Source organism: Nicotiana attenuata, unplaced genomic scaffold, assembly GCF_001879085.1.
Source record: "Nicotiana attenuata strain UT unplaced genomic scaffold, NIATTr2, whole genome shotgun sequence".
In the NCBI taxonomy this organism is placed as follows: Eukaryota; Viridiplantae; Streptophyta; class Magnoliopsida; order Solanales; family Solanaceae; genus Nicotiana; species Nicotiana attenuata.
Window position 1 is genome coordinate 1,703 of NW_017673721.1, and position 22,378 is coordinate 24,080.

General features: G+C 42.2%; 1 protein-coding gene across 1 annotated transcript; it reads right to left on the reverse strand.

Annotated features, from left to right (window-relative positions):
• Positions 1–20,652: 20,652 nt before the first annotated feature.
• Positions 20,653–21,681, reverse strand: LOC109217102. The gene has a single exon (XM_019381334.1). It carries the CDS (start codon positions 21,679–21,681, stop codon positions 20,653–20,655), a length of 1,029 nt encoding a protein of 342 aa, XP_019236879.1.
• Positions 21,682–22,378: the final 697 nt, after the last annotated feature.

The window sequence follows — 22,378 nt, forward strand, 5'->3', positions numbered from 1 at the left end:
TTGTGGCTCAGTCCTTCCGGTGGCAGCTCATCTTCGTGGAAGGTGATTTTATGGCTTTCCAGCACTTGTCCTACCATATTTGCCATTTCGCCTCCAGTTATGTTGCTGGGCACATAAGCTTCGCTCAGTATCTTCATTAAGGCATTCTTGTGAGCGTCAGAGCTCTGTAGAAGAGCTAGGATGGAGATCTGTGCTGGTGTTTTGTTTAATTGCTCAACGACCGAGTACTCCTTAGCTTGTATTTTCCTCCAAAGATCGTCGGGCCCAGTTTCAATAGGCCGTCCCGAGGCTTGCTTACTGGACTCAGCTAAGTGTTCTGGGGTATAAATCCTCCCTGTTCTGGTCATTCCTTGTGCAGCAATTGTTTCTCCTGTCTTGGTCTTTCCTTTCCTCCTAGCTTCGGCAGTGTAATCCCATGGTATGGCATTTGAGTGGAATGGTGTTATGTCTGACATTGCCACAGGAATAGGTACCCTTGGGGGTAACACAGCAACTTCAAAGGGTGCAGGTGCTTTTGGAACTCCAAATTCAACCTCAATTGGCCCGGGCGCCTTTGCAGAAGGAGGCGCTTCAAATTCGAGAGGTATAGACATGTTTACTTCATCGTCCCTGGAGGGCTGATTCTGCACAACAATTGGGCTAAGTGTAACCGCTGGTTTCTTTGGTTCATCACCTTCAGCAATCAAACCTATCGACCCTTTGGGGTCCCAATCATCTTCGATCTCGATCATGTGAATGTTCCCACCTTTGTGGTCAGGCAGAGGGTTGTTGCGAACATTAGGAGCAGGCTCCTTTGCTACGATGACCTTATTGTTGATCAGGGTTTGAATCTTGTCCTTCAATGAGCGGCACTCGTCGAGGGTGTGTCCCTTCATGCCGGAATGGTACGCACAGGTCTTATTAGGGTTGACCCACTGGGAAGGATTCTCTGGAGTTATGGCTGGGATAGGGGTGACGTAACCAGCAGTTTTAAGTCTCTCGTACAGCTGATCAATTGGTTCAGCGATGGCTGTGTATTGTCTGGGAGGTCTGCGGTCGAAATTTGGCCTAGGTCTGGGGAAATTTTGGCGGGTGGGAGGTGATTGGTAATGAGAGGGTTGAGCATTATAAGCTTGGTAGACAGGTGCTGGTTGAGAGTATCTGGGTGAGGTGGGTTGATATGTGAGAGGTGGAGATGATTGGTAGACGGGAGGTGGATTTGGATAGGAGGGTGCGGGTGCTTGGTAATTCGGGATAGGCTGATATGTAAGTGGAGGTGATGGGTAGGTGTGGTATTTTAGTGGTGATTTGGCTCCCTGTGCGACCATTACGGCACTCACATCTTTCTTCTTGGACGTGCCACCGGACTGTAAAGCCTTATTGGTGGCCTGTAATGCTTCAAGATTAGTAACCATACCATTCTTAATGCCTTCTTCGATTCTTTCTCCCAGTTTGATGATATCGGAGAACTTCTGACCCTCGATTAGCATCAACCTCTCGTAATATTGGGGATCTTGAGCCCGGACGAAGAACCTGTTCATCTGTTCTTCTTCTAGGGCCGGCCTGACCTTTGCAGCTTCTGACCTCCAACGAGTAGCATACTCGCGGAATGTTTCGGTAGATTTCTTCTTCAAATTCTGGATGTAGAATACATCCGGTGCATTCTCTGTATTGAATCGGAATCTATCCATGAAATCCGAGGCCATGCCTACCCAGCTTGTCCATTTCTTGGGGTCCTGGCTGATGTACCAGGATAAAGCATCCCCCTTCAGACTTCTCATGAAGAGCTTCATACGGATCTTCTCATCCTTTCCGACTCCGACCAGCTTATCGCAATATGTCCTCAGGTGGACCCTGGGATCTCCTGTTCCATCGAACATTTCAAACTTGGGAGGTTTGTACCCCTCCGGAAGTTCAACATCTGGCTGAATGCAGAGGTCTTCATAATTTAACCCCTCGATACCTTTGTTACCTTCCACGCCCTGAACTCGGCTGGTCAATTTCTTGAGTTCTGCTGCTAAGTTCCTGATAAGGGAGTCTTTGTCATCAGACTCAGGTGCACTTGAGATTGGTTGAGTATAATGGGGTACAGTATCCACGTAAATAGGAGTGTTGTGGAGATGGTCATTTGTGGTGTTCAGTGGCTCGGGAATGAGTAGTGGAGTGTTGTTCGGAGTGTGGCATGCGTTGCAGTGTTGGGTATGAGTGGGTTGTATCTGTGGTTGTGGGGTGTTTTGTGGAGGTGCGGGATTCTGGGTGTTGACATCAGGAGCGGTGAGAGAAAATGACAGGTTCGCCAAGTTCCGAACCTGCTCCAGTTCTTCTTGGAACTTTAATAATTTTTGCTCAAGTTGGGTAGCAGTTTCCTTAGCAACCGGGGTACCCTGAGGAACCTCAATTTCCTTTCTGGCGCTCGGATCTCCCATTCTACCTTTGTTCTTGTTCCGGATAGGACTCGGAGGAGGAGGAGGTGGAGGGCCCTTGGATCTTGTGGAGTATGATGATGATGCCAGAATGCACGAACTAACCTTTGGGGAGGGGAATAGAAAATAAAAGAAAAACAAAAGGTAACAAGTTAGTGCAGGTTATGAGGAAAAAATATTGCAGTATTTAAACACATTGTGCAAGAATATAAATCGCGTCCTAACTTTGGTGCCTCGTTGTGCCCGAGGTAGGCCTAGCGTCAAATAGTTTTGGAGAACTTATAATGCTAAATGCCTCATTTTATTGATAAAAATAAGACGAATCCAAAACGACTCTAAATAATAGAAAGTAAAATGTCACTATTGGCCATTGGCCTTATTACATTAAAATAAAGAATAAAAGGACTCCTAACTACTTGGTCCCAGAGGGACCTTCCCCAGATTTGGCATCTTCGTCTCCCTCGAACAGCTTCACCAGCTCGCGTAGTCCTAGCAGCAAATAAGCTTGGGCCAAATGTCCGCCTGCATTTCCTTCAGCGTTTTGGCAGTCTTCAATCCTCTTGATGAATTTCCCTTCCAGCTCCACTAGACCCCGCTCCAAATACCCTAGTCGCTTGTTGGCGCTGACAGCCATATCTTTCCACTCCTCGATCAACTTCTGATGGGCTTCTTGTATTTCCCGGTGCTCACTTTCACACTCTCGAATTCTCTTGCGCAGTTGATAATACTTAACCCGTGCTTCAGCGTGTTCGTCGATAATTCTGTGACCTCGAACGAACCCGGGCTGACCCATGCCATTGTCTTCCAACCAACCCGAATAGTGCGGCACACAACCGGCGTGATACCTGTCTGGCTCAATAGATTCTCTCCCCAAAACGAGTTTGCAGTGCCACAAGTGCTGAGCTTGGCACCTGTGAGGGCTATCATCGTCCTGGAAATCAGCCCTGAAGTGACTCATTTTGTCGACCCTTGGTATGATTTGCTTTCTTCCGGCCTGCCTCATGGCTCGGAGAGGAACGTAAGGATAAGTTCCTCTCAAACCAATTAGTATGAGAAACGGTGCGTCTCGAGATCGAACAATGAATTCATCCGTGGGGAACCACTCGACCATCCATTGTACCTGGTCTTCTTTCAGATTTTCAAATAATTCTACCCATCCTCTGGCGTCCTCTGGCTAAGCGAACATTTTAGGCATATAATTCATACGCTTTGGCTGGTGGAAGGCGATGTGATCATCCCAGTCTCTGCATAGGACCTCCTGTCGGTATTCCCTTTTCTGGAGGTGTTCCATGAGCCAGAGCTGAAGTAATAAGTTGCAACCCTCAAAATGACTGCCCTTTTGCTGACAGTTGTCCAAGGCGCGATATATCTCGGCAATGATCATGGGCACTATGCTGAAAGTCTGCCCGCCAATTCCTTCCATCAAAGTCTTAGTTACCATGGCCAGTCTGGTGTGGATCCTAGCCTTCTTCATAGGGAACACCATCATTCCCAAAAAGCAAAACATAAAAACGAAGACCCTTCTGTGGACATGCCCCAATGAGGTGATAGCGAACTCATCTGAATAGGTGCGGTATGACTTGCTATGGCTGTACCTCTCATACAGATAGCCGAATGGGATGTAGGAGTCTTTCAAACAGGTTAAATCTGGGTTCTTCTTCAGTCCCATCATCTTAAGGAAACCCCTACCCTTGCGGTTCTCTGGCATAAGCAAACCCGGAGTCTCCCAAGGAATGCCAGCTAAACCTCCTATTTCTTCGAGCAAAGGGGTCATTTCAAGGTCCCCGAAGCGGAACACGGACTTGTTACTATCCCAAAATAATGTCGTAGCCTCTATGATTCTGTTGTCAGGATGAATTTCTAGAAGAGAAGGCAAATTCCCTAAGTACTTGCGGACAAGCGTCTGATCACTGGAGTGGAAGTCTTTCCACCAATTCAGCAGTCTTGGATGAATGTTGGTTACCATGCCAAATCTGGGGACTTCGTGCCTCATTTTATGCAAAACAAATCGTTAGGCCCTCACCCCACCAGACTCGACTATTTAGACCAATAATTAGCATAGCAAGCATTTAGTTCTCCAAATAAATGCACAAAACATGGAGGTGTCCATTTGGGTTTCAAGGAAACCCGGTGGACTTAGACAAGGCTATCCTAATGAGTCGTTATGTGGACAACATAACTGACTCGGCTAGGTTTGACCATGATGCATGTATAGTTTAAACGGAGTAAGGTTTCTATTGGGGTATTAGACAGGTACCCTTGAGCGGACAACTCAAGAGGGAAAGGCACGAAACCGTCGACTGCACCGCTGATCGACTGGTTTTACCGCAAATATGCCTTTGCCAAATTTAAGGGGTGATAGTATTGGAAGAGCGCAACTACTCATTATAAGCGTTGCTATAGTATTTGTTTGGCACGAGTGGAATATGATGTTGAAGATGCAGTTTACAAGAATGAAACAAATTGACATGTATTTTCACGTTCATACAATAAATGTTTACAATAAGTGCTCAAAAATTACAACGGAATTGATGGAAAGCGGTAAATGAAAGTAATTAAAGAAAAAGAAACCAAAAGAAACAAGTCAGTTTCGAATAAAGGCATTAAAAAAAGCAATAAAAGAAAACAATAAAGTCACATATAACATGAAATGGTAAAAGCCTAAAGATTCCCCAGCAGAGTCGTCATGCTGTCGACGCCCCCTTTTTCCTCGCGAAATCGGGTTTACGACATTTTTTTGGAAAAGACAACTCTATTCCCGTTTGGGAATTGGGTTTTGGAATTGAAGAGTCGCCACCTAATGATTTTAGTACATTAGGACACTTTAAAAGAATTTGAGATGAAGAACCAGAGTTTGGGTAAGGGCTAGAAATTATCTCGAGGGGAAGGTGTTAGGAACCCCAAGATCCACTAGTGTGGTTCCCGGCCATGTTACAGTTGTGACTTTAAGTGCAAACAACAAGTAAACAAGCAAGAATTACAAATACGAGGGGGTTTTCATATAATAGTTGCAAATAATTTGAAATTAAACGAAGTTAAAGAGGCTGAAATTTGAGAAGAAAGTAGTTTTTGAAATAAAAATAAACAAATAAAGGGAGAGGGGTCCTATGTTTATAAATAATATGGATCACTCCACACAACACCCGGTAACCATTTATACACGTGGTGTTATCGCGTGGTCATCATATCCATATCTACCCTTCCCACCCCATTAAGGTATTAAAGCGCGGAATGTCTCGTTACTTATTGCATGCTAGTACCCGTCCCAATCCTATTAGTCCCGGAGGCATTTGGACTACTAGTCCTAAAGGGAGAGGGGTTTGGGGCCTTTTGAGAGTTTTTAAAGGACAAAATACTAAGGCGTCAATCAAAACACATAATACAAGTAAGGGGGGAAGCAAATAAGCAAGTAGGGCTCAAATAAACCTCCTAGAATCAGATAAAGCCATAGAGTTTAGCATGTCTTGCACATACTGGTTTGGTCTTAAATTAAATTAAAGCGATGAGCGGACTGGTTCAACACATATTTCTAGATAGGAAGTCTGCATTAGGCTCACTCGAATGCAGTTGTTTAAGACATGATCCAGTTGATTAGTTAACCCTTTTTTTTGTCTCTGTGTTGGATAGAACTACTGATTTTAAAACACAAGCTGATTTTTAAAAAAAAAATCAGAGTAACAAAAAGTTTCAGAAAAGGGTACGTGGTTTAACAACTAAACGAGTTCCAGAATGCAGATCGGTTGGGAAATGTTTACCAGAGTTCATGCGAGTAGGTTTAGAAAGAAAAGTCATTTGTTTTAGTAAAATCAACACTGTTTTGAATAAGTGAGACAATTTTTGTTTTCGAAATCCCTATGGGCATGCTTTCTATACGTGATACCTTTTTAAATACTAATGGAAGCCTTGTAAACCAAGATATCTACATATGCCATTTTATTATTAAACCTTTCTGTTTGCCTAATGATGCTATTATATGCAGAGATACAAACCCCTATAGGCATGGTATCTACATGCGTAGTTGCAGAATTCAGAAGTTAAATCCTATAGACATGCGTTCTACGTATGAAATTGCACAAATTAGAGACAAAATCCTATAGGCATATTTTCTACTCTTTGTGCATAAAAGTAACCCCTCCCTTTTTCACTAAATCCCCATGAGTTTATACAAATCATTACAGACCCGTAGAACAAGACTGAAATTAAAAGTACATCAGAAGCTATCAGCTACATCCGAGCAGCCTAATTCAGACTTAGTGTCTAATAATATGAGATTGAGCCACTTCCGAGATCAAGATTTCCAAAGCCTTCTCTTATCTAGGGTGTTTCAGAGATCTAAGGAGTTTCAGGAACCCCAAGCAGTGCTTACACCCAAGATATTAATCAGAATGAGTTATAGTGCAGTGTGGAAGAGCCAACCCTCAGGTGTCCAAGTTCAGAGGGAGCTCAGGGGTCCCAAAGCAAGGCTCACAAGAGAGGGGCAGAACTTAAATTCTAAGAATGAGTGCAAGTGCAATAGAGGGGGGGAGGAATGCCAAGGCAGGCTGGTGGTCATACCTAACCATGAGGTAGGCTGGCACACCCCTGACCAAGCCTGTTCAGCCAGCAAATAAGAGCACAGACCTATTGAAGGTCAGACTATGGTCTAGACAGTGATTAGGACACTGCCAGACCAAGGTCTTAAGCTCAAGATACATATAAAGGGGAAAGGGGAATGGGAATTGAAAGAGTTTAGGACTCAGGGAGTCCAGTCCATATACATGAACAACAATGTCAAGTGTTGTCATGTTTCTGAACCATAACTCAACATACAAAAGGGATTGGGGGATAGGGATTCATGTAGGAGCATAGCAAAGAGACAAACCAACTTGCAAAATTTACATTATGGAAGCAGTAAACCCAATAAAGAATGAACTGGAGAATAAACACATAGGGGAGTGGCAGAAATTAAACAAAGGTAACATACCAGTTGCAGAAGAAGCAAGCAAAGAGAAGCAGGATACTTTCAAACCAAGCCACAATCAAAAGAACCTTAAGCTTATGAGTACAGAGAACTCGAATATTTTTTAAAGAAAATCTGAGTGTATTTTGAGAGAAGAAGTGATGACTTGTTCATGTTCCCACTCCCTTGAAAGGGAAGAAGTACAGGTATTTATAGTTTTGAAAACGAGTAGAAAACAAGGTAACAAATACAGTTTCAACACAAACATGGAAATAATCACAGTCAAAATCAATTAACACAGGTTTTCCCTTTAATCAAGGGATTACTGCTCAACGGGCACTTAACAGGATTAATATAAGGAAAGAAAATCAATTTGTAAGCAGAATGATTGTTGCCATAAAAGGAGCGGTAAAACCATATAGTAGGGGATTAAGTCTAAATACAGGAGTGTACTTATTTTGGAAAGGATCTGGTAAGGCCAAACAAAGAAGGAGAATCAATTAACCCTTAACGGGCGAGTAAAAAATCAGAACTGCACAAGGAAAAGTTTTGAAAATCAATCACGAATTTGAAAATCAATCACAGAAGGGACTCAGTATATAAATGAGGTGCACAAGTAATAGACATGTGAGGCCAAGCTATGGCAAGGAGAGGTAGCATACAGTAATAGCATGATAGTCATGTAGGTCAAATTTCGTTGGCTTAGTAAGAGAGAAAAGATCAGAAGCATGCAAAAGGTTAGGTGAAAACCTTTCTGAAAACATAATCGAGTTTGACAGATAGTAAGAAAGCAGAATCAAAAGAATCACACAAAGAGATGCTGAAACCTTCAAATAAAGTAGAACAATTTCAAATAGGAGAATCGCACAAGTAAACTTCAGGAACTTGAGTAAACCCCGAAGAAACTAGGGTTTTTCGAAATCAATCGAGTTTAGAGGCGATAAACAAGTAAAACAAACAAACAGTCTCAGAAGCTCGAATAAACCCCCAAAATTAGGGTTTTCGACACTAATCAGGTGCAAACAAAGTAAATCAAACAGATAGACTCAGAAACTCAAACAAATCTCCAAAAATTAGGTTTTCAACACCAATCAAACTTAGAGATGATAAACAAATGAATCGAACAAAATATTAACAAACAGACTCAGAAACCCTAGTTTGAAATCAAAAGATTTTAAAAAGGAAAATCGGGGAAAACGTTTAAAATATCACATATAGAACAGATCGAGCACAGATCCGAACAAATAAACGAAAAAGAACCTCAAATGGGCTAGGGTTTCTGAGAACCCTAGAAACAAGAAAGGCTTGGAAGAGACAATATCAGATCCGGAGTTGAAAAGGTCGGAATCAGGCTCAGGAGGCTAAGACACGCCGGAGCAAGGCCGGAGATGGATGGAAACTCCGAATCGATGAAGGTCTGAGCGAGGACCTTCGAGGTCTGGCCTCGAACCTTCAGGTATCAAGCACGTGAGAGCAGTAGGGGGTGAGAATAGGTCGTCCATGGTTAGAACAGCCATAGATTCCGGTGGATTTGGGGTTGGAGGTGGCAGAGAGCGATTAGGGTTTCGAGAGAGCTCGAGAGCATTTGAGAGAGGAGAGGAGTTAGAGGCGGCGCTCCTGAAAGAATGGGGTAGGGTTTAGGGGTCGTTTGGAATTAAAAAGGAAAGAAGAGATCTGGGTCGTTGATCAAAATGATCAATGGCTCAGATTTTAAAAAGAAAACGGGCGGGTTTGGGCGATTGGATCAAGTAATCGGGTTTAAACTGATTTGGGGGTTGGGATTGGGTTAAATTGGGGTGCAAATTGGGCTGTAATTGAAATGAAATTGAGGACAAATTTTAAATAGCCACTTTTCCCCAGTTTTATTTTATAAAAATAGCGATGATGGCCTTAAAAATAAATTAAAATACTGAGTAAACAAATATTACATAAATATTAACTTAAAAATACTGGAACTAATTTTGTAATTATAAAATGCTATTAATCACAAAACAGACTATAATTGCAATTATATGTAATTTTAGCTTTTAAAATACCAAATAAATTTGTAAAAATATGCAAAAATTACCTTAATTATATTTTGGTGCAAATGTGAGAATAAAAATGAATTATTTGCCAAAATGATAATTTTGGGAATAATTATTGGATTTTGTTGCATTAAAATAGGCAATGAATTGGTTTAAAAATCACTAAAAATGCCAGAACTCTTGGGTGCGCTTATATATGCACATATATGCTATTTTGGAAGTATTTTGAGTATAAAATTACTAGGGAAAAATTGGGTATCAACACTTGCATGAGACTAAGTATTGTCTCTATTTCTTGCATGAGGCTAAGCGTTGCCTCCTTATTGCATAAGGCTAAGCATTGCCTTCCCTTGCATGAGACTTAACACTATATCCATTCATTGCATGAGGCTAAGCACTGCCTCCAATATTGCATAAGGCTAAGCATTGCCTTTCTTTGTATGTAACTAAATACTGTCTCCATTCCTTCCATGAGGTTAAGCACTGCCTCCATTATTCCATTAGGCTAAGCACTGTCTTTCTTTGCATGAGACTAAGCACCGTCTCAATTCTCTCCATGAGGCTAAGCACTGCCTCCATATTGCATAAGTCTAAGCACTGCCTCCATATTGCATAAGGCTAAGCACTGCCTCACCATTGCATAAGGCTAAGCACTGCCTTTCTTTGCATGAGACTAAGCATTGTCTCCACTCTTTGTATCGGGCTAAGCACTGCCCTTATTTCATACAAGACTAAGCCTTGTCTCGTCTCGCACATGGATAAGCATTACCTGTCTCTTCTATCAAATGATCGATATCACTGCGTCTTTGCATTTCATAGGTTGAAACATCACCATATTGTCCGAAGGCGCCATAGTCTAAGGGAATCATCCTCATAACCCGAAAAAATCGTGCCATGATCGGAGGATCTCTCAAAATTGCACATCATTGTTCAAAGGCGTCATAGTCTAGAGGCACCATCCTCGTGTCCCGAGAATACCATTTCATGGCCTGCGAATCCCTTGTCATACGCTTCATGGCCCATGACGTCATGGTCTAAGTACATCATCTTCATCGTCCAAAGATAACTCTCATGGTCCGAAGGGAATTTACATCATGTTTAAATTTTTGCAATAACCTCGTATATTCGTGTGCATCGTGTTTTGAGTTTTGCAGGTAACTCGAGAGATAACCGTTCTACAAACAGGAGCAATTCTTGCTCCGAATTCCGTTCACAACGTTCACATCCTTCGATCACCTCAAACATAACGGATGATCGGCAATTGATTACCCTTTGTTCTATAGCCATTCAAATATTTGCCATACACATCCGTAACGATCAAATTCGCATTCATAGCTCCACCTAAAATCAGTCGTTACTCATGGCATTATCACATCCAAAAGATCCTTTTCGGAACACATGACCACTCTCATAACAACTCCATCGGTTTCGTTCATCGTTGGTCGTTGGATCCAGAACTACTCACGGCCTGATTCCCGTAACACCAGGGACATGCAGGCAACTCATGAACCAGGGTTCGGCCCCCATTTTTTCAAAACACATCATTCCTCACTAACTTCTAACAAAATTTGTCATTATTTTCTTTACCCGACAACTCTTACATCATTCCCGGGTAAAGAGGGGCAGCTGTTGATACACAATTTTGCCCTCATATTTTTATTAATGTCATATATGCTTTTAAAGTATCACTCCTGCATCATCACCAATTACAAGAGTTGGACAAGTATTTTCTATAATTTTTCATAATTTTTAAAGCTTTAAAATTGATTTCTTGCATTTAAATTATTTGAATATGTATTAATTACCCCTTTAAATTATTTTATGATGACTTAATCATCCAAATTTATTATTTGCATCCACATATATGCTTTATAATATTTTACCTCATGTTCATATAATTATATCTATATTTAAGCTATTTACACAATTTTGCAATAATAGCCTATATGATGTGCATAATTATATTTTATTATATTATTTGTGCCCAAACAGCATAGTTATATTTTTTTCTAATGTCAAATTATAATTTTCAAGCATCTTACCACACAAATAATATTTTTGTTATTTGTTAATTACTTCTCATAAATTATTTTTTATAATTTCCGTGTATTTAAAAAAAACCTTTGGCCCAATGTTTGAGTTAATGTCGGACCAAAAACCTAGCTCAATAACCCCAAGTCCAAGCCAGACAACCCTTTGAATAAACCCGGTCGCGACCCTGTAAACGACCCCCCGTTTCCCTTTGATCCTGGCCGTTGATCTCAAATGATCAACGGCCTATAATAAATCCTCACCTTTCCTTATATTCCCTCACCTAAACCAAACCCGAATCCTATTTCCCCACTCCATCTGCCTCTTAATCACTCTCTATTCCATTCGTCTCTGAGAAACCCTAGCCGTCACACCCGTCAATCCTCTCCGATTCCGACCTTAATATGGAATCCTCTATGATTTTCCTTCCTTATATGTTCTGTCTCTGTGCTACTTACACGATTATGGTATCACTTAGTGCTTACCTATTTTTTGTCAAGTACCAGGCCTTGAATCATGTGAAATCGTCTTCGATCTTCAAGATATAGATGGTATTTCGTCCGTATACATTAATGGCAAGGTGATATGAGGCCGATTCACCAAGATCTTTGGTTGATTATTTGATTTCTATCAAACTAGGGTTTGAAATTTCAATTCTTCCTTTACCGGTTCTATTATTGATTGAATGTGATATTTTCTTTCCTTAGTTATGTTTCATTAATTGTTTTCCATGTTTGCTTGTTCAGTTTCTACCACTATATAACCCCTCCCCAATTTCCCCTTTAGACAAACCTTAATCACTGAAATTACTATTATTCTCTTATTATCACTTGTCTTGTACTACTCTGAGGCTTAATCTCATGGCCGGCTGAAAGCCAAGGCCATCGGAATTTGATTATCGGACCTTTCTCAGTGTGAGCACTGCCCGGGGTTCATTCGAAACCCTTGGGAACTCTGACGAACTGAGATTCTTGGGTTCTACTTTTCGTTTTGCTATTGACATTGGAGTGTTGTTGAAATTATTCCTCTTGTTTACTTGTTCATTAATCAGTAACTCGTAAGTACCTATGACCTTTGCAATTTTATTCACTTTTTATTTGAATTCCTTCTCTGCATATCTCTGTCTCTAATATCTTTTTTATGAACCAACATGCTATTGTTTGCTTTGAAGCTATTCTTGAGGCTCTATACCTTCTAGTAATCGAACTTGCCTATTTGTTGCCTTGATTCTGTTTTCTTAAGCCTGTTTGATTTAATGTATGCATCTGAATGCTTGTTACTGTTGCTTATTCTGATTTTAGATTTTACCTTAATCTGTATTTGTGTGATAAGTCGAATCATTCCCAAAACATGTTCTAATGCTTGTTGAGTCATTCATGTGCAACTTAATACTTTTCTAGAGTTAACTCCTGATTCATGTTATTAGCCCAAACATGCTTTCTCTGCTACTTGTAAATTAATATCTGTTCCCTGCCTTGTTTAATCTGGTGTTCTTTAATACTGCCTAAGAATTCTAGGATGAAATTCAATATCTAGCCTCTTCCCCCATATGTGATTAAGCCTAGTGCAGACTGTTCCTGTTAACCTATATTTGACATATTCTTGCCCATTATGAGTCGCGGTGCTATTTAAACCTTCGTTTATGATTGATAATGTTAAAATTCCTCATGCCCAGTTGAGTGGATTGTTACAGACCATGTTCATCATACTTGCACTAGATCCTCATGCTAGAAATTTTACTTGCTTCTGTCTCTGATTCTGCAAGATGCCTCTAGTAAGATTGTATATAAGTTGATCTTAGATCATATTATATCTTGAAACTCTACTTGGGATTGTCTGTTCGTTTGTGATGTTCCATCCTATTTTCTGAACTTCTAGCTTCTTATGTATATACCTCCATGTTATCTCGTCTATTTGCTCTGGTTTAAACTACTGTTAGTTGCAGTTATAAGAACTAAGTATGTGAACTTCATGTGGTCTGATTAATTTATGTACAATTTATTACTCATATGGTTAAGTTTGGCATTGCTGGGTAAGTTAGTTGCCCCTTCAGACTTGGTAGGAGTCTGTGTTCGAGTTCTGCAGCTAACACATTCTAATGTCCTAGGGTGTACCTAGGCCCGGATTTACTATTTTGTGTGAAGAATGAGATCACTGAAGACTTGAAGTTGCTGGGTTATTCCTCTTTGGGCCTGCTCTGATTATTGGGTATGTACTCATTTTAGCTTGTAATATTTAAGCATATATTCTTTATTTTGGGCCTGTAATGATTTGTAAAAAAATAATTGGGGCGTTAGTGAATTTTGGGAATGAGTGTGCTTTATTCTTGCATAAAGGGTGGAGAACATGCCTATAGGGTCTACGTGCTTTATTTGCTATTTTGTTTAACTTGCTCTACTTCTGCACAGTAACAGAAATCATGTCTATAAGAATCACACACACCTCACCCAACTTGTCTAATACTCGTACGCTATCTCAAACATGATAGTAATCACTATACTTGATTTCATGTCTATTACTATGCACTCTTAGGCAACATGCCTATAGGAATCAAGCGTCTTGTTTAATTATTAGATAGCATGCCTATAGTATATGGTAATACATCTCTTCACTAATTGCTCATCTAAGTATCATGACTATAGGATTTTAATCGACTACTTCTGTTGTTTTCATTACACTGCCCTACCTAGATGACATGCCTATAGGAATAAAGAGTGATAAAATCAAGTCTAATGGTCAATTGTTAGAAATCCTATCTATAGGATGTTGTCACTCGCTATAAAATTGTTTACGAGATCACTGTTGTTAATACTAGACTTTCAAAGATATTTCATTGCCTAAATTATGCAACTACTAGAAATCATGCCTATCAGACAATGTCACCTGCCTAGGACGCATATTTATAAAATCAATGCTAATAATTCTGAGTTTGAAAACAGTTTACTGCCTCCTCTCCTAAACCATTTAGCGAGGAAAATAATGTTGCATATACGATGCTGGAATTTAGAATCACCTAGAAACCATGCCTATAGGACTCTAAGTCTTAATTCTAAAATTATCTACTGCCTATCCTGTCAGCATGCATTTTTTGTCTATGAGTGGAGGCTAACTTGGGCCCTTAATTGGCTTTATGTGAAGTCCTATATGTTCTCAGTGTCACTTAGTTTTATCATTTTGACCAACTTAAGCTTAGTCTAGAACCACCTAATAGTAGGTCCAAAGCCTCCTGGACCTACGCATGGGACGAATAGTGCATGCATAGGATACGATTTAGAATTGAACTAGAGCGCCTTTAAGTAACAACTTCAACATAGTAATCGGGTAGAAGGAGATGATAGTCTGTGCCCGCTGAATAATATGAGCAACCCCCTACCTTAAGGGAGTTGCAATGTATTATTTATGTTGCACAGGGTGATCCTTTAGGACAAAAAACCTAGGGCCCCCCCTCCCCCCCCGCCTTTTTCTTCATATTCAAACTTAGTCATTTAACATAGACCAATGCAGTTGTACACTTAGAATCTTTAAGTGTACCAATTATTTATTCTTATGTTTTATAATAGTCTTCAACTTCTATTCTTTTCCTTGCCTATTTGATCACCTAGCTTAATTATCTAATCCACATAATGTAAATTTTGGCCGGTTCCATAGTTGTGGACCTCGAAGAGTGCCTAACACCTTCTCTTTGAGGTAATTTGAGCCCTTACCCGATCTTTTGTGGCGTTGACTAGTCAAACAGAGTTATTTGCAAATAGGTTCCCTAACGCATCTTAAAATCGTTAGGTGGTGACACTTCTCTTTAAATACCCATTAATAGAGTTGTCACGTGTCGAAACCCATTTCTGCGAGAAAATAGGGCGCGACAAGGAGACATAAAGAAATTTATGTGAAGCTGAAAGACAAGTATACAACGTGCCTTAGGAAGTACTGGGAGCTCCGATGCTGGCTTTGTGAAGGCGACGATGTGCGGGTCCTGAGGAAGGACTTAAAGAAGAGGGACGAGGAGCTGATGAGGTACTGGACAAATGTAGCATCCTTGAAGGGACGTTGAGGAGAAAAGAGGAGGAGCTCGAGTTTATTAGGGGCGTAGAGGCCCAGTGCAGCGATCTCCAAGCCCAAGTGGTCTAGCTGTAAGGTAAACTTGAAGAGTGACAGTTCAAGGTAGAGGCTCTCAGCGGCGAGGTCGCTGAGAAGTAGGAGGAGCTCGATAAGTTGGAGTCTGCTCGATTGGAGGCTCGGATAAGGGTGAAGTTCTTTGAGTTGGCGAACTGAAACCTTCATTTTGAGCGAGAAAATGACCTATCAACGGCGAGGGCCAAAGAGGAACGCATTGATGAAAGGATTGGGGAGTTGGAAAAAGAGACCTCCGATCTTTATGATCGAGTTGCTGCTCTGGAGGCCGAGAAGGCCCAACTTCTTGCACGGCCTTATTCGTCTACGGCTTCTGTCTTTCCTGACGTCCCTGTGAGTTGTATGAAAAAGGGATTCATGCCAAGGTCGGACTGGATGTGTATCGTGAGTTGCATGCGATGGGTTTTGTTTCTGAGGTGGCCCTTGAGGATGCTCGGGTCAAGGCTCCTAAGGCTCGAATTTCTTGTGGCCACGACCCGGCTACGCCTCTCCCTAGCGAAGAGGAAGAGAACAGGGAGTATGCTGTAGATCATCTTGAGGATGAGGCCTGATACGATTCTATTTACCCTCCAGGCAAGGATGGAGAGGATGCTGAAGATTGGGACGGTGATGGCGTTGACGGTCAAGGAAGCGTTGTTGTTTAGGGGTAGGACCGGTGAGGATGTTGTGGGTCGCGACGGCGAATAGTAGTTTGTTTTTATCATTTTGTGTACTTTTGCTGGCGTCTCCAAGAGCCTTTGTAAAGAAAACCTTGTCTATAAATATTAAAATTGATTTTTGCTTTTGTTTGTGCCTTTCTTATTTACCGTGATTTGTTTCTATACTTGCGTGTTTTGTTCCTTCATATTTTTGTCGTCGTCCTCTAACTGGTCGTACTCTTTGGGTTGAATAGCCATAGACTGAATCATCTCTTTGTCCATATAGATCGAATATGTCTGAGGATCGATTGGTTAAGTTTGAAATTGGTTGGACTTAGCTTCTCGTTTGGTTAAATTTAACCTTCCATTGCAACGTGGTTGATGGCCGATATGTGTTATTCGAACTTGGTCAAATTTTGACCTCTTGTTAAACTTGCGGTCGAGGGCCGATAGGTGTTGTTCGAACTCGGTCGAGCTTAACCTTTTATTGAGGTGTTTTTGATAGACGTAATTTTCTATTACTTTGACATTGTTCCTCTGATTATATGATTGGAGAATGTTGCAAACTTTGGGAATTGGTTGGCGTTCCAGTCCCATCCACAATCTATCTAGTCCTTTCATTGTTCGACTTAGAGAGTATTGAGGAGCCGGGCAATGAAAGAGAAAGCAGTACATTCTTTGCATACATCAACTCGAAGTGTTCCTTTCGTTACCTCATAAAAACCTCCTTGAGAAACCCTAATGGGACAAAACTCAAGTGAGGGAAAAAAGTACGACTTAGGGGAGCTTCTTCCTTTTAGAAGTTGAAGTATTTGAGGTGGCTGATGTTCCAATTGTTTGGTAATTGTTTTCCTTCCATTGTCTCTAGTTGGAGTGAACCCTTGTTTGCTTTGACTGTAATTTTGTACGGGCCATCCTAGTTTGTTCCCATTTGTCTTCCCGTGGATTTCTTCTTGCTTGGGTTTTGGCTTTGAGTACGTAGTCCCCGACTTTGAGCGGCCGGACCTTTGCCTTCTTGTTGTAGTAACGTTCCGCTTGCTGCTTCTGGAGGACCATTCTTATGTACGCCATATCTCTTCATTTGTCAATCTCATCGAGCTCTTGCCTTCAACTCTCGTTATTGCTAGTGCCACTTTCATGAGAATACCTTAGGCTGGGTTCTCCGACTTCGACTAGTATGACTGCTTCGATTCCATAGACCAGAGAGTAGGGCGTCTCTCCTGTGCTAGTCTTCGGGGTGGTTTTATATGCCCTCAATACTTCTGGGAGTACTTCCGGCCACAGTCCCTTGGCGTCTTAGAGATTTTTCTTCATGATCTTTAATATAGACATGTTGGAGGATTTTGCCTGCCTGTTACCTGCTGGGTGATATGGGGTCGAAAGTATTCTCTTAATATAACATTTCTCGAAGAATTTGGCGGTTTTCTTTCCCACAAACTAAGGTCCGTTGTCGCAACTGATCTTTTTAGGTAGGCCAAATTGATAAATGATGTTTTCCCATATGAAGGTGATTAACTCTTGTTCTTGTATTTTGGCGAACATCCTGCTTCCACCCATTTAGAGAAATAGTTATTTAAAACTAAAAGGAACCGTGCGTTACCTCGCCATGCTGGGAGGGGGCCCACGATGTCCATTCTCCACTTGATGAAAGGCCATGGAGAAGTAACAGAGTGGAGATGCTCGCTTGCTTGGTGAATTATTGGGGCATATTTCTAACACTGTTAGCATTTTTTCACAAATTCTGAGGTGTCTTTTTTCATGGTGGGCTAGTAGTATCCTACCCGCATGAGATATCTAACGAGCGCTCGATCATCGGAATGAGCACCGCAATGGACTTTATGGACTTCTTCGAGGACGCGCTAGGTTTGGTTTGGGCCCAAACATTTCTCTAGAGGGCTTCTGTATGCCCTCTTGTATAGGTCACTGTGAGGAGGTTGTATTTGGCTGCCTGCATTCTTAGTCTTTTAGCTCTGTTTTTGTCGTTTGGGAGTGTGCCCTCCTGCAAATAGGCGATAATATGATTTCGCTAATCCCAATTTAAACTTATAAATCTTACCTCAATTTTGCGACGAGTTGAGGAGGTGTACAACATTTTTATCCCCGGTCGTGATGGTTTTGGTGGCCGTAGCCCCTTTGGCAAGGCCATCCGCTTCCACATTTCTAGCACGCAGGATCTGGTCGAGCTGGCATTCTTCGAACTCGGGCAGCAGCTGGAGATCGTGGTCTGATATTTTTGCAACCTTTGTTCTTTGATTTGGAAAGTCCGTGTGACTTGATTGACTATGAGCTGGGAATCACAACGGAGCTTTAACCTCTTCTCCCCATACTTGACTACTAGTCTCAATCCTGCAATTACGGCCTCATACTCGCCCTCGTTGTTAGTCATATCTAGGCATCTTATGGACTGGCAAATTACTTTGCCGGTAGGGACCTCGAGTACGAGTCCTAGTCCGGATCTGGAAGTGTTGGATGTGTCGTCACTGTATAGTACCCAAAGGTCTTGTGTTTGGAGAGAAGCTGGATGGATTCCTTCTCGACCTTAGGCATTATTTTTGCGCTGAAGTCCGCGACGAAGTCGGCGAGCACTTGCAACATTATCGTTGTTCCCGGATGATATGTGATATCGTGCTCTCTTAGCTCGATGGTCCACTTGGCCAGCCTCCCCGATAATTCGGGTTTATTTAAAATGCCTCTTAGAGAAAGCTGGTAACAACCGAGATAGGATGGCACTGGAAATAGGGTCTAAGCTCTCGCGAAGCTATGACTAGTGCCAGGGCCAGTTTCTCGAGGTGTGGGTACCTCATTTCGGCGTCGATTAGTGTTTTGCTAATGTAATAAATGGGAGATTATGTACCTATACTTTCTTGGATCAGGACTACACTTATTGCCACTTCGGAGATGGCCAGGTAGACGAGGAGATGTTCCCCTTGTTCGGGCTTTGAGAGTAGAGGCGGTGATGAAAAATACGCCTTCAGCTCACGCAGAGCTTGTATGCATTCGGGAGTCCACTCAAAGTTGTTATCCTTTTTGAGCACGCTGAAAAATCTATGAAATTTGTCACATGACCGCGAGATAAATCTTGATAGGGTTGCGATTCGACCAGTCAACTTTTGGACTTGCTTCTTAGTAGTCAGTTGCTCCGGTATCCCTTAGTTAGCTTTGATTTGGCCTGGGTTGAACTCGATCCCCCGTTGTGACACTAAGAAACCCAAAAACTTCCCTGAGGCTACGCCAAATGCGTATTTTCTCTGGGTTTAGTTTCATTCCGTGACGTCTCAATATATCGAAAGCTTCCTTCAAATGGTCTATATGGTCCTCCACGTTTATGGATTTGACTAGCATGTCTTCGATATATACCTCCATGGTCTTGCCAAGCTGATCTTTGAACATTTTTGTGACCAATCTTTGATAGGTGGCTCCTGCGTTCTTCAGCCCGAATGGCATGGCCTAATAACAATACGTTCCTCGGTGGGTGATGAATGTGGTTTTCTCCTGATCATGATAAGATCTGGTTATAGCCGGAGTGCACATCAAAAAAGCTCAATAGCTCATGCCCGGTTGTCGCATCGATGAGTTGGTCGATATGTGATAACGGGAACGAATCCTTCGGGCATGCTTTGTTCAAGTCTGTGAAGTCTACACACATCCTCCATTTCCCTTTTTTCTTTTTGACCATCACTACTTTGGCAATCCACTTGGGGTATTTTGATTGCCTGATGGAGCCATTTTCTAATAGCTTCTCCACCTTATCGTGGATGGCATCGTTGATGGCGGGGTTGAATTTTCATCTAACTTGCCTTACTGGGGGTAGAATGGATCGACGTTTAATTTAAGTATGGCAATCTCCTTGTGGATACCCGGCATATCTGCATGGCTGAAGGCAAACAAATCCACATTAGTTATTAAAAATTGACTAAGTTTACCTGGTTCTCGGAGTTTGCAGTCGATGTAGGCTTTTTTGTTGGAGTCGATGTGGTCTAATTGAACTAGGTCGAGGTCCTCTATAGTTTATTCCGCGGCTTCAACAGTTTTGGGGTCTATGATGACGTCCCTAGTTTCTTTTTGTGTCAACCTCGACCTTGTTGAATGTTATGCCCCTTTTTCCTTGTATTTCTTTTGCTGGGTTATCGTGCCGTCTAAGGCGATGCGGTAGCATTCCCTGGACGTGCATTGTTCTCCCCATATGTTGAATATCACCCAAGGTCTTGGGAATTTGATTACTTGGTATAAGCTGGAGGGGACAGCTCTCATGGGATGTATCCATGGTTGTCCTACTATGGCATTGTATGCGGTGGCTTGGTCCATGATATGGAATGTTGTCTCCAGAGTTATACCGCTGGCCAAGATGGGGAGTGTTATTTTGCTTGATGTCCGTTCAACTGCATTATCAAAATCGGTTACTCTGTTGCAGCGTGGCACTATCTTGTCCTCGAGTCTCATCTGGGTGAGGACTCGGGGATGAATAATGCATGCTCTGCTCCTATCGTCTACCATGATACATTTGACATCAGTATCAAAATTCGTAAAGTAATGAGGAGAGCATCATTGTGAGGGAAAGTCAAACAGTCGGCATCTGACTCGTCGAAGATGATACTTGTTTTGAGTCCGTCATACCGTTTATAGGTGATAGATCTTTTGAGCTTGTGAGTGGCAGTGAATTTAACGCCGTTGATAGAGGCATTGTCGCTGCCGCCAATGATCATATTGATGGTGTGAGCTGGTGACGGTGGCTTCGGCGGGCCTTGGCATTCACGGCCTCTAGCGAAGTTGTTTCTTCCCTTGTCGCTCAGTAGCTCTTTGAGGTGTCCTTGCTGCAACATGTTCACAACCTCTTGCTTGAGGGAAATGCAGTTTTCTATCTTGTGCCCGCATTTTCGGTGGAATTCGCAGAGGGCATCGGATTTTCTAGTGCTCCGGCTGGACCTCATCTTTGGAGGCCACTTCACCTTCGTGCCGAGTCTCTCTAAGGCATAGACTATTTCTATAGGTGACACATAAAAATTGTGACCAGACAATAAGAGGGGCATACCTCTCTCGTTGCGGTGAGTCCCCGTCCTCAGCCTAGATGGGCCTTCATCATAATGGAAGGAAGTTGGGGCAGGGGCCTTGATGTATGGTTGATGTCGTTCCCTATTTGGTTGTGAGATCGGGTGATCCCTTCTTATGTTGTCTCTTCGTTCTTTCCTGGGCTCGGCTTGTAACGAGACGAGCCGTCGAGTTAGTCCGTGGAGGTTGTCATCGTCTGCTCGGACTTCGGCACAATAAGCATTATGGATTTCATCCCAAGTGGTTGGAGGGTACTTCATCAACCGGCTCTGCAATTTTCTTGTCGCTCTTGAACCCTCTCTACTAAACCCATTCTGAAAGTCCGCGACTGTCATCCCTTCGGACACGTTTGGTAGGGTTATCCTTACCTTGTTGAATAGGGAAAGGAACTTCTTGATGGAGAAGATGTCGCTTACTCTTTTTTCGGCTTTCTTGGCCCCGACATGCACCGTTACAAACTTAACAGCCATTTCTTCGAAGGTTTCTATGGAACGAGCTGGTCTTTGTGAATACCATGTTAATGCTCCTCCCGTGAGGGTTTTTCCAAATATCTTCAGCAAAACAGAGGATACTTGTTACTTGATGAGGTCGTTTCCCTTCACGGCGGTGACATAATGACGTGATCTTCGGGGTTAGTCATTCCGTCATATATCCTGAGATATGGCGGCATTTTGAAGTTCTTTGGTATGTCATGCGGGGCTGATTCCTTGCTATACGGTTGTTATATGAATCTACCGGCGTCCCTCTCTGGCAATAGCTTAGGGGCGCGTGGTATCTTGTCGACTCGTTCTTAGTATTCTTTCATTTGATCTCTTTTTTCTTTTTGTTTTAATTCTCCATTTCTTCCATCCTCTTTAGGACGGCAGCGACGACGGTATCACCTGCATTGTTAGTAATATTGTGAGTTATACCTGGTGTTGGTTGTCGTCCTGCTCGTTTGCTCGTTGCACTGTGTGGGCTCTTACGGTCTATATGGTCATACATGGAGCAGGTTTGTTGAGAACGCTTACTAACGTATCGGTGAGCCAGTGGTTAGTACCCTCTCCGTGAACATGGAGGCCATTTTTCCATTTGGTTTTGTCATGTTGCAATGGGGGGAGCCACCTCTCGCGCCTGGGGGAGGCAGTCGGTGTCACATCATCGCCTAGCGTTTCACAGCTCTTGTTG

Coding starts and splice junctions, on each gene's coding strand:
- LOC109217102 (XM_019381334.1), bottom strand. CDS start 21,681: ATGGCTGTTAAGTTTGTAACGGTGCATGTCGGGGCCAAGAAAGCCGAA.